The sequence below is a fragment of the Cryptotermes secundus genome, unplaced genomic scaffold, assembly GCF_002891405.2.
Source record: "Cryptotermes secundus unplaced genomic scaffold, Csec_1.0 scaffold213, whole genome shotgun sequence".
Taxonomy (NCBI): Eukaryota; Metazoa; Arthropoda; class Insecta; order Blattodea; family Kalotermitidae; genus Cryptotermes; species Cryptotermes secundus.
In genome coordinates this window covers 312,546-324,900 of record NW_019731264.1, presented here as the reverse complement: position 1 = coordinate 324,900, position 12,355 = coordinate 312,546, and the positions used below count along the sequence as shown (strand labels likewise).

Genomic DNA, 12,355 nt, shown 5'->3' with positions numbered 1-12,355 from the left:
CACCGTGGTGGTAAGTCAACATGTATCCACAGCACAGCCACCAAAGTGTTGATGAGAGAAAGATATTAATATGGATCTTAAAGAATGAGCTGGTAGGGTGTGGCATGAAGTCCTCGGACCAGCACAGGATGCAGTGGCAGACTCTCGTGAACACAGTAATACACCTTCTACCCATCTATGGCCCTACAGTCATTTGTTGGACCTTCGTCAATTTTTCAGTGTCTTGATCCTGCACACAGTAAGTAGGACTCCTTGAACAGGGGATCAGCCCATCACAAGGCCACTACCTACACATATAACAACACATACATACAATAAATGCACACACACATCCATGCCTTCAGTGGGATTTGAACGCACAATCCCAGCGTTCAAGCGAGCAAAGACAGTCAATGCCTTAGACCACATGATCACTGTGAAGAGTGGTAATATACTTGCAGGTTTCATAAATGGTGAGGAATTTGTTGATTAACCAATGACTATTAACTTCCTGAGAACGACTCTGTTCCATGGGGTTATTTAGTTAACAGGATAGTAAGTACTGTTCTTGTATACATAAAAATAATGTAATGGTGAGATGAAAGATACTATATTATGCACATTCACATTGCCATAGTGACAAACTGTCAAGAGTTAACACAGTGCACGAACATAAGTTATATAGTTATTCACAAATGAGCCAGCAGTTTTATTTTCCAGTGCATCGTGTCTATTCTGTGATTACTGATAATCAGGCCCCAGATTTTGATGACCTGAAAATATTTGAAAAATTGACCAAAAAAATCCAGAAAAATGACCTAAAATATGACCCAAAAATGTAATATGCAGGGCCTGGATTTTGATGACCTGAAAATATTTAAAAAATGACCAAAAAGATCCAGAAAAATTACCTAAAGGAGAAAGAGAAGGAACACTTCACTTCCATATTATTCACATTTCAGAAAACATATGAAGAAAAATTCCCTAAAATGGTCAAAAATGACAAGAAATACATTACATTTACATTTCTGTAACCAACAGCTCATATCCGAGATTTATATATTTAAGAGCATCACACAGGATACAAGGAAAGAAAGATGACATGTCATCAAAATCCGGGTCCTGCTGATAATATTTTGATGTGGATATTCAAATGTTGTATACTATACAAAACAGACAGTTAATGACTGCCTATGTGTGCATTTTAATCATGGGAGATGACATTTAACATTGACATATCATTTGATACCATGCAGGACTGGAATGTTAGAGAAGGCAGGGAAAGTTAATAGTACAAAACTGTATGTAACAAAGGCTGAGACTTCCTGCTGAATTTTCAACAGGTATCACAGTGGTCATGAGTTTCAGAAGCTCTCACCTCCAGAAGTGTATATATAGATTCTCGAGCTCTCTCAAAACTGTCACATTTATGGATGTGGATCTCTCCTTGGTCATTGTAACCTGCACCAGAAACCTATAAGTAAAAATACACTGCACATGAAATACTGTGACACCAGACAGCAGCATTACGACACTACGACCAACTCCAAATAGTTCATTCAATATTTCTCTAAATATAACTGTCCTGAATCTTAAATTTCAGACAAACATTACACATACAAAAGCAGGTGTTTAAATTAACTAATATCACTGTAAACTTCAGACATCCTTAAAATGCAATTATTAAATGAGATTTCAAATTTACTTATATTCTTGTAACAGTTAATCTGGAATTTATGAGACATCTGCTCAAACAACATTACTTTATGGTAGTAAATAATGGAAAATAAGAACTGATGAGAGGTAACTTGTATCAAAAGAAATGCATTTCATGTGGCCTGTAGGATAACACCCTTTTGGACTGAAGAAGAAATTATGACAAAACTACAAACTTCACAAGTAAGGGAATTTACAGAATTAAGAAGAAATTAAATCCCTGCAGTCAGTACAACATACATTTAAGGTAAGGTAAAGGTAAGGCTATCCCTGTAACAGGCCGTGGAGGCCCATAAAGTTGAGAGACGTCAAGGTTCCTGCATTTTCCAGAAAATCGGCTCACAGACGGCGGTGAGGTTGTCAGCCTCACATGCCAGCTGCCCTTTACCCCCAGAAAGGTACCTGGTGCTCATTTCTGTTAGAGGCTGAGTTGACCCCAGGGTCATAATGTGGCTGGAAGGATGAGGTCAATTGAAAAAGTCAATGACCTCATCAGGTATTGAACCCACAACCTTACAGCTTGTAGCATAGTGCCTCAACCACCTACGGTAACACAAAAAGAAAGTGGAAATAAAACAATGCCAGAATGCAAATACAAAAAGAGAAAATCCCATAAACTTTTGAAAGAAATATGTTTTGTGATATCCAAAACAGGTGTCAACAGGCCAAGTACTGGGAAAGAAGACAACAACAGTCGTCGTCATTCAGCGCCGGCGTCAGTTAATACTGATTCTGTTTCTGGATGATAGCACTCTGAAGGTTCTCACTGTCTCCAAGCTTCACTCTTGGTATTAAAGTAACAGTGCTACAAAATAATTTCTCATATGAGGAAAGAATTCAAACTTTTTAAATCTTGAGAGACATTCTTGTACAGCGAGCAGACTCACCTCGGCCAGATAACCATCAGATGTTACAATAACAGTGACTGTCATTTCATTTTTTGTAATGGTTCCAGTTTTGTCTGAACAAATAACATTTACACAACCTGAAAGAAAAAAAAACAGATATGATCATACCTGCAGATTCGTTATGCAGTGAAATCCATATTTAAAGAATATATGAAAAAAACCCACTCTTTTTACATTATATTGAGGATTTCAGTAAATGGAGTGGGGTAGGGGAGTACAAAAGTACATCAACAAACATCAAGTTCTTATAAGATTTGTTTATACGATTATGCTAAAATAATTTCTTACATATAAAATAAACACAGCGTTTCAGTGGAACAATTTTTGGCACAGAAAAAATTTGAATACTGATTCTTATTTCACCCATAATTAAAGTAAACTGATGTAAAAGTTGTGGACAGTTGAAAATTTCTTACTCTAAATGCAAGTTATTTACCAAGTCAATACTGCAAATTGCAGGAAAGTAATACGTACACACACGTGCGCGCCTGCCCACCCGCTGTCTCGCCCTGTCTATACCTTCCCTTCCTCCCCTTCTACTCCCTTCAACTCCTGCCTTGTCCTGGCCTCGTCAGCATGCTCCTCGGACTCACTCTCTCTCTCTCTCCCAGTCGCGCAGCTCACATCATGATTCGGTCCAAATTTCTTCGTATCTATTCGGCTTCAAAATTTGATTTGCTGTGGGATTTCAGTTTGTATAACTACTATTTATTCAACTGGACTGCTGCTTTCATTATAAGTGTTGTTAGATTTATTACGTTCATCCGTCCATTCATGGTACTGTCTTTATTTAACCTGTCTTTGTGCCCCACATTACCCACTTTGACCTATATCAACCCTTGTGGTAGTCGCTTCCTCACTTCCCTGTTGTGGGGAGGTGCATCACTAATGCAGAAGTGTTTTAATTTTATAACTACACATGTATATATATAATTACCGAGAGTTTCCACTGTGGGCAGTTTCTTCACAATGGCGTTGCGTTTTGCCATCCTCATGACTCCCAGAGCCAATGTGACTGTCACAACAATTGGGAGGCCCTCAGGAATTGCTGCTACTGCCAAACTGAAACAAGAATGACCAAAAAATATACCAAATGTCACAAGGCATTAGCAATTTAAGACCACGTCAAGAACCCACTGACTGAGCCATAGAGGTTGTACAGTACTGAACGAGAGATAATGATAATCTTCGATGGAAAGCCTAGAAGGACATAATTGGTGCCCACACTGAAGAGTATCAGCTTCAGGGATGTGATACTATTGCAGCCTTGTAGAAGTTCACTGACCCCTCAGCTTCTTGTTTGCCTGGCTTATTCATTGATGCTCAAGGTGGTATACATCCTGTGAAACCAGACTACACAATGTAGGATTTGAGGTTCTAGCAGCGATGGTCACAAAGGGCTCTATCTTCTGGGAGATAACATCAGAACACAACACAACACTGTACAAACAAATAAAAGTAATACTAATGCGTTAATACTGTTCTATTTTCTATACCACTGCATGCTTCGATTAATGTTGTCATCACTGCCGCTGTCGTCGTCATCATCATCATCATCATGTGGTTACAATAAATACATACATAACTGCCAACACTGAATTGCTGGACTAGTGTAGTTGGTTGAGGCACTATGCTACAAGTCAGAAGGTTGTGGGTTCAATTCCTGATGTCACTGGGTATTTCAATTCATGTAATCCTTCCAGTCGACCCAACCTCTAACAGAAATGAGTACCAGGAATCTACCTGGGAGTAAAATGGCAGCCGGCACCTAAAGCTGACAACCTCATCACCATCTGTGAACAGAATGGCTAGATAATGTGGGTGCCTCGACATCTCACAACCCTATGGGCCTCCTTGGCCTGTTACAAGGATATCTTTACCTATTCTTTGTTTATAATTATGATGCTCACTAGTATGGATCCATATTAGTTCAGTAATTCTGCAATGACACACATTTGTTGTAATCACCTGATGATGATGACACAGATCTTAACATGTAGTGGAACAGAAAATAAAAGAGTATTAACATCTTAGTATTAATTTTATTTATTTATAAAGTTTTTTGTTGATGACCCCTCACTCCCTATATGACAGTAAATATAACTAAACATCTTGGTCATACAATTTGATTCTTACCTGACGCCAATAGTGAACATATCCAGAATGGGTCGCCCCTGAATCCATCCGAGGACCATAATGAGACCAATTATGCAGAATGAATAGAAAGACAACTGGGTTCCCAAAATATCCATGCTCTTTTGAAGTGGGGTTTTTGGAGCCTCTTCAGCTTGCATCATCTTGAAAACTTCACCAAATTCAGATTTTTCTCCTGTGTTTACTACAATCCCCTGAACANTTATTACTTATAATAATTATAATAAATTATAATTAATTATAAATTATTTAATTAATTCCTGGTACTCATTTCTGTTAGAGGCTGAGTCGACCCTAGGGCCACAGCGCGGCTGGAATGATTAGGTCAACTGAAAAAAATCTAATGACTTCATCGGGACTTGAACCCGCGACCTTCCGGCTTGTAGCATAGTGCCCCCTACCAACTACTTTAACAGACACAAATTCTGCATTTTGCTGACAGAGTGCACTTGTGTGTTTCCTATGATTCTCACAAAACACAGCAATTTGACTACCTTCNATGACAAATAAATCATTTACGAGCAAAATTTAAATGGCCGGCTGAAAATATTACCGCCGGAGAGACACGGCAGCGGAATTTAAATCACCGCGCCAAAGGGTTAATATTATATTTCCTTGTATTCACCATCCCCTTCTATTGCAGCAAGAACTGGGACAAAGTCATGTTCCAAGGTCAACTGAAAACTGAATGTTTAAACATTATTTTGATTAATTCCATGCTTCAAAGTGCTGCATATTGTAGCATATAGACCCATTCCTAAGCGGTGACTCTGTGAACAGCGACCATTGTTAGTAATGCCAGCAACAACAGAACAATGGTTTTATGCAACCCATTTCCAAGCAACGGATCGGTAAACACAGTATTTTCTATTCAGTCTGTGCAAAATGGTTACAAGGAAGATAACTGAGTGTTCAGTTGCTTGAGGGTTGGAAGTTCAGTTGAGCTCTGCAAGGGAGGCTGAGAAGAGACAGAACTACAGTTAGTTGAGAGTTGAGAGTTGAGAGTCTGGCTTTGAAGAAAAGAGTTAGCTGCAAGAGTGCAGATCTAAAAAGAAGACTTTATGTGTGCTGTAGTTACAGTAAAGGATAAAGGGTAAAGCTATGCCTGTAACAGGCTGTGGAGGCCCATAGGGTTCTCAGATGCCAAGGCTCCCATATTTTCTAGACAATTGGCTCAAGATGGCAGTGAGGTTGTTAGCCTTACATGCCAACTGCCCTTTATCCCCAGGCACATTCCTGGTACTCATTTCTCTTAGAGGCTGAGTTGACCCCCGGGCCATAGTGAAGCTGGAAGGATTAGCTAAACTGAAAAAGTCAAATTACCTCATCAGAAAAATAAGTCACAACCTTCAGGCTATGCATGCCCTGTGTAGTTATAGTGAGACTGTTATAATTATGTGTTAAAATCCGCTCCCAAGATATGACAAGTGAAGACCAATAAGACTTAGCTTGTGCTAGTGATTTGTAAAGTGCGGAAATTAGTGAGAGTGCTGTAATTACTTGGAGTTCTGAGTGGTGTGTGCAAGTGTGCCAATATCCAATCCATACCCCGTCTATAGTCAAACACAGTCGTGACAATGTAAGTCTCATATTACATATCAAAGCAGTGGTGGAAAAAGAATTATAAAATGTTTTTGCTTATACCTTGCCGTTACCACATCGGACAAGGGTGCCCATGAATGCAATATTCTTCTTGGATGTATGACCGTTTGTTTTCAGCACTGGAGTTGTCATCTTTGCTGCTGGCTCAGTTTCTCCTGTGAAGCTACTCTCATCTATGGCTAAATCAATTGCCTACAAACAAGATCAACACTAAGATTATAGCCTTCTGGGCTGTGACATTCTGTAGTTTGACAGGTAGGTACCTGCAGTTCAGAGGAACCTGATGAGAGCTCACAGGTTCTTCTGAAATGCTGCTATGTACCTACAAAAGGGCGCAACACCACAACTAAGAAAACAGTGATCTTAATATTCAAAGATCAACATACTTCATTAATCATATAACTCAAATTAGGAAGCCTTCAAATTATATAAGTTGACTTAAGCTACTTTAAGAACAATACCTCTTCATTTCATGAACAACAGATCCACAAGTTATCACATCAAAATAGTAAAGCTGTCCCTCAGCTTAAGCACAATAGTATAAATACATGAGGTCTGACAATAAAGTTCACAAACTCACCACCACGTGCTTGCCGTAGCAGCAGTGGACAGAAATCTCAGTATGTTTTGATGACATTGGCACATCAGCTTTTCACAGCTGTGTTGTTGTTGATCTATGGCAGTCTCTTTCTTCTGAGTGGTGTTTATTATTGTCTGAGTGTGTTTTGGTGTGCCATCATGAGAATGTCGAATGAACATTAAATTTCTTGCTAAACTTGGCAAGAGTGGAAGTGAAATCAGAGAGATGCTACTGCATGTTTATGGGGTTACAGCAGTTTACAAGTGGGTGACACATTTTACTGAGGGAAGAGAAAGTGTCACTGACAAAGAGCGATCAGGACGGCCAGCAACAAGCAAAATTGAAGAAGACATTGCAAAAGTTTGTCAAATTGTAAGCGAAAATCGTTGGCTGTCAGGAGCATAGCAGAGCAAGCAAACATCAAGAGAGAAACAATTAATAAATCTTAACTGAACATCTTGACATGAGGAAGGTGCGCGCAGAAATGGTCCCAAGGGACCTGCTCACACAATGCTCCCTGTGAAGGAGCTTTTAGCTAGTAAACAAATAACTGTGATGGAACACCCTCCATATTCACCGGATCTAGCCCCCCAATGACTCTTTTTCTGTTCCCGAAGATAAAGGAAATATTGAAAGGTAGGCATTTTGATGACACTGATGACATCAGGAGTAATTTGACAGCAGCTCTGAAAGCCATTCCTCAAAACCAGTTCCAAAATTGTTTTGGAAGGTGGACTAGGCGCTGGCATCACTGCATAGCTTTCCCAAGGGGGGTATTCTGAAGGCAACCACATTGATATTCAGCAATGAGGTATGTAGCACTTTTACCGTGATGAGTTCAGTTGTCACCTCCAAGCTCCACTTCAATATTCCTGTGGTCTAAGGTAAGACACTTAAATTCCGATATACGATTCATATTGTTATCATCATCATCCTCATAGCCACTGCCGCCACCACCGTCATCATTGTAGTTGTCATCCTCCTCCACCCCCACTTTCTTCTTGTTTTAATTCCAGTTCTTGATATCCTTTTATGGTTTTTGCTGTCTTCAGTTCCTATAGCAATCTGTTCTACTAGTCTCCACCACCTTCCAACACCAAACTTCCACGTTTTCTGCTTATGAGTAAGTATCATTCACCTTCTTGTGGTGATAAAGTAAAATATATTTTGATTCCCTTTCCTCCTTCATTTGGTCAATATAGCCATACCATCTAATTGTTCTATTTTCTAGGGCATTTTATATTAGTGAATACATTTAAATATTGTCATTCATGGGGGGTAAGCTAAAGGTGCAGCCTGTCAGTTTAAAAATTTGAGGCACACAACTCTGTAGTTTGATATCATGAATACATCACAGTAACACCTTAATAACTGACAACAGTTCTTTGTTCAGAACTAAGAAATATTTATGGAAATATTTTGCAGGGGTTCTTTCCAATGTTTCAAATTCTCTTTGCAAAAGTGAAGAGATGCTTTGAAATTCCTTCGGCTACCCCACCACTGTAATTATAATCAACAATTTCAACTGAGGGGACTGGCAAAAGCAATAATGTGTCTGACTCACATTCCGGAAGCACCCAACTCAAATCCCAGCTATCTTGACTGAGGTGTAAGTAAAAGCTGTAGCCATATAAGCAGGCGATAATGTAGTAACTCCTCAAAAGGGACATGAAGACAGCTCTGAATATAATCTACAATCCCCCAGAAGTTCCAAACATGTTTAACAGTAAATGACAAAATGGGTTATGTACTGCTTTAAAGTTCATAGAGGACATTCCAGCGCTTCCTACGAAATTACTGCTCTCAGGCAAGCAGCAAATTATGATGCTCTGTCAGATACTTTAAAAAGGAAAAAAGTGCTATGAGTCATTAAGGGAGATTTTTTCTGACCCATGTGGATATTAACCCTTACGCTGCTGCAGTCAACATATGTCGATCTCTGAAAAACATGGCATCCTTGCTGTGATCGACAAAACCCGTATGGCAACTTTAGAGTTTCAAATCTCAGGTTTCTTTATACCAATCTCATTCAAACTTGGCGGGTGCATAGAGTCATCTACTGGGAACGTAATAAATCATCATCATTCATTTCAATAGCTGCATTCTTCTGCCCTCTAGCTTAAGAAATGTAAAAGGTTGCATCTGCACAGTGAGACACACGCTCCGTGGTCATGTGACGCGGGTATTTCACAGGGCTAGTAAAAATGGCTTTGTATAGTGCGCAGTGCTTTCTATAATAGTTTTAAATAAAGTTATGGACTTTGGTCAACATGCGACATAGTGGTAAGTCTAGGATAGTGAATTATGTACTTTCTTGGCCATCCTGGACAACCCTGAGTTAAATGGACTCTTCCCTTGTGAAAAATACTGAAAAATTACACATTTTTGCAACTTCTGCTGCCTGTTCCCTGTCCGAGGTTAGATTACTTACATTTTATCACAAATTTTCATACTTTGCACTTAAATTATTTATGAAAGATTTATTAAAAAATAATTCAGCACAAAGGGTACTGAGAGTTACTTAACATATTAGCAGTGAAAGGGTTAATTAATTATTACTTTTGTGCCACACCTTTAAGTTACATCATGTATCTACTGCTGTAGGAACATAGTCTAACCAATTAACTACAAATTTTACCCTCTTCGCTTTAAGTGATACAAGTTACCAAACTGTACATACCTCAAACAATCGGATGTCCGCAGGCACCCTGTCACCTACATTAATGTGCACAACATCACCAGGAACCAGATTACGCGCAAGAAATGTTTCCAGCTGACCTTCACGTAAACTGAAAACAAACACCTTCAGAAGTGTACACACCAAAGTATACCAAAATGAGTACAGTTTAAGCTGAACTCACTGAATTTCACCGTATATTATCATCTGAGCTAGTGACAAGTATTAAGTGTACATATTACACATATCACTGCACCAGTCAATTGGTTTTATCAGAACCAACTACAGCTTTCATTAATACTTTAAAATTTCACATCTTCCTCAATATTCTCAATTAATTAATGATCTCACTTGACGATCTTCCTATGAGTTTACATTTGAAGTACACCTATTCCATATAACACCTGTTAGGTGATAATGCTGCTGTAATAGCACTACCTAACAGCATCAAGAATGATGAGATCATAAATTAACAACAAAAACACCAGATGAAACATGAAATTAAAAACATAACACAACCACAGTTACAAGAGAAAGACAAAAGGGCAGTGAAACATCAGAATACATAAATAATAATTACCAACATAATATCATAATACCCAACAAAACATTCACAACAGTGGACAACATAAGTTACTGCATGAAGTGCAAGACACAGGGATAAAGTCAGCCAAGGTACATTAAGGTACATAAACTGCATACTGTAATGGTGATCTGTGTGAATGAATATATTTTACAATTTCATACAAAAGTTATTAAATTTTGATTCATTTACCAAACTTACCAGTACACTGATCAATATTAATAACATGAACAGGTAACAACATAGGAGCCTGGATAGCACAGTTGGTATAGTGACTGGCTATTGGCTGGATGACCAAGGGGTTGGTGTTCAAGTCCCGGTAGTGTCAAGAATTTTCTCTTCTCCACAGCATTCAAACTGGCTCTGGATCCACCCAGCCTCCTATCCAATGGGTACCAGGTGGCTTTTTCACCAAGGGTAAAGCAGAAGGGGTGTGAAGCTGACCACTCATCTCCAACTAGTGCCGAGGTCAATAAATTGTGGATTTATACATCCACTGCCCTATACACCTTCATGGCATAGTGCTTAATTAGTTGAGCACAGGGACAACTTTACTTTTCACGGGTAACAAGATATGCATTAGAATATACATCCTGTAACAGGACATTAATAAAAAAAGGTAAAGCTATCCCTGTAACCAGCTGTGGAGACCCATATGGTTGTGAGACATCGAGGCTCTCACATTCTCTACACAGTCAGCTGAAAGATGGCGGTGAGGTTGTCAGCCTTATGCACTGGCCACCCTTTACCCCCCAGGAAGGTTCCTGGTACTCATAGAGTCTGAGTCAACCCCAGCACTATGGTGTGGCTGGAAGGATTAGGTCAATTGAAAAATCCAATGACCTCATTTGGAATCGAACCTGCAACCTTCCAGGCTGCAGCTGAGTGCCTCAAACTGCACTACCGCGTGCCCCATTGATGATATCTAAGGTCAAGTAATATGATGTTATGTAATTTATAATAATTATATGGCTGCGCCATAGCTAAATCGGTTAGTCGCTGGCGGCCCGGGTTCGATCCCGGGTCTGGTCAAGTGGGATTTGTGGTGGACAAAGTGGCGCTGGGGCGGGTTTTCTCCGGGTACTTCAGTTTCCCCTGCCAATCTTCATTCCACCAAATTCTCCATCATTCTAATCACTTGAGGCAGGCTACAATAGGACAATCAGGGGCCGCCGTGCTGAGTGGACCTAGTTAGACTCCATCCCCCACTAAGTGAATAATAATTATATACAAGATTGTGTGAGATACCATATATGTATGTATGTGTGCATTCACGCACGCGCACACATTCTCATGATACAGGATTCAGTCTTCTGGATTGTGACAATGCTTAATCATCCAGATATTTACTGACATACTGGATGAATCCAATGCTGCAGTGTCATCTTTAGGAGTGGAACAAGTACCCAACTACAACACTACACAATGTCACAACCCAGGACACTACAACCTAAAATCACTGTCATAAAAGCATCAAACTCATTCTCCTGAACATAAAGCTATACCAATCACTGAAGTGAAATACCAGTATAGTTCTAAACAGTGACATACCCTTTGTTTGTATTTAACTAACTAAAAACCACAATATATATATATCATCTTTATATTCTTTTAAAATAAGAACAGACAAGAAATGGAAGAGAGAAAATAAGAAATAAAATTAGACAGAATTTTCAAATAAATACACTGTAAAATAAATGTAAGAGCTGAAGACAGTATGGGTGAACTTTTAAGAACTATACTCACCAATGACAAGTAGGTGGGACAAGCTTTGTAAGTTCTTCTAATGACTTTTCTGATCTGTATTCTTGAACAAATGCGACAGTTACAACGATGATAATGGCCTGGAAAGAAAATTCTCAGCCTGATCATACAGATCACACAGCACTGCCTCTGAGAGGGCCCCAAGCTGTACTGGACAATACCTCCTTCCATTAACAGACCAAATCACACACAATATTTGTACAGACTTAACAAGTCAAAAATTGAAGGCAATACTAGGATTGCAGTCTCCTGGGAAGTCTCACAATGTAGTTTCGTAGATAAGTTGCTCGGAGACATTGGCACCAATCTGCCAAACTACACAGTGTCACAATACACAAGACTGTCATCTTAATACCCACTGTTGTGAGAACCTAAAATATTATAAAGTTTAC

At 39.2% G+C, this 12,355-nt stretch overlaps 1 protein-coding gene across 3 annotated transcripts in view; it reads right to left on the bottom strand.

Moving 5' to 3' along the window:
• The window catches only part of LOC111866724 (calcium-transporting ATPase type 2C member 1), a 100,562-nt gene that overhangs the window by 26,273 nt on the left and 61,934 nt on the right, over positions 1 to 12,355 (bottom strand). For all 3 annotated transcript variants that reach the window (XM_023855930.2, XM_023855931.2, XM_023855929.2), the window contains exons 5-11: positions 11,946 to 12,043; positions 9,620 to 9,728; positions 6,402 to 6,551; positions 4,740 to 4,951; positions 3,541 to 3,665; positions 2,583 to 2,680; positions 1,358 to 1,453 (exon numbers count right to left, since the gene is read on the bottom strand). In XM_023855930.2, coding sequence (XP_023711698.1) covers positions 1,358 to 1,453; positions 2,583 to 2,680; positions 3,541 to 3,665; positions 4,740 to 4,951; positions 6,402 to 6,551; positions 9,620 to 9,728; positions 11,946 to 12,043 — 888 coding nt within the window. The remainder of the gene's footprint in view (positions 1 to 1,357; positions 1,454 to 2,582; positions 2,681 to 3,540; positions 3,666 to 4,739; positions 4,952 to 6,401; positions 6,552 to 9,619; positions 9,729 to 11,945; positions 12,044 to 12,355) is intronic.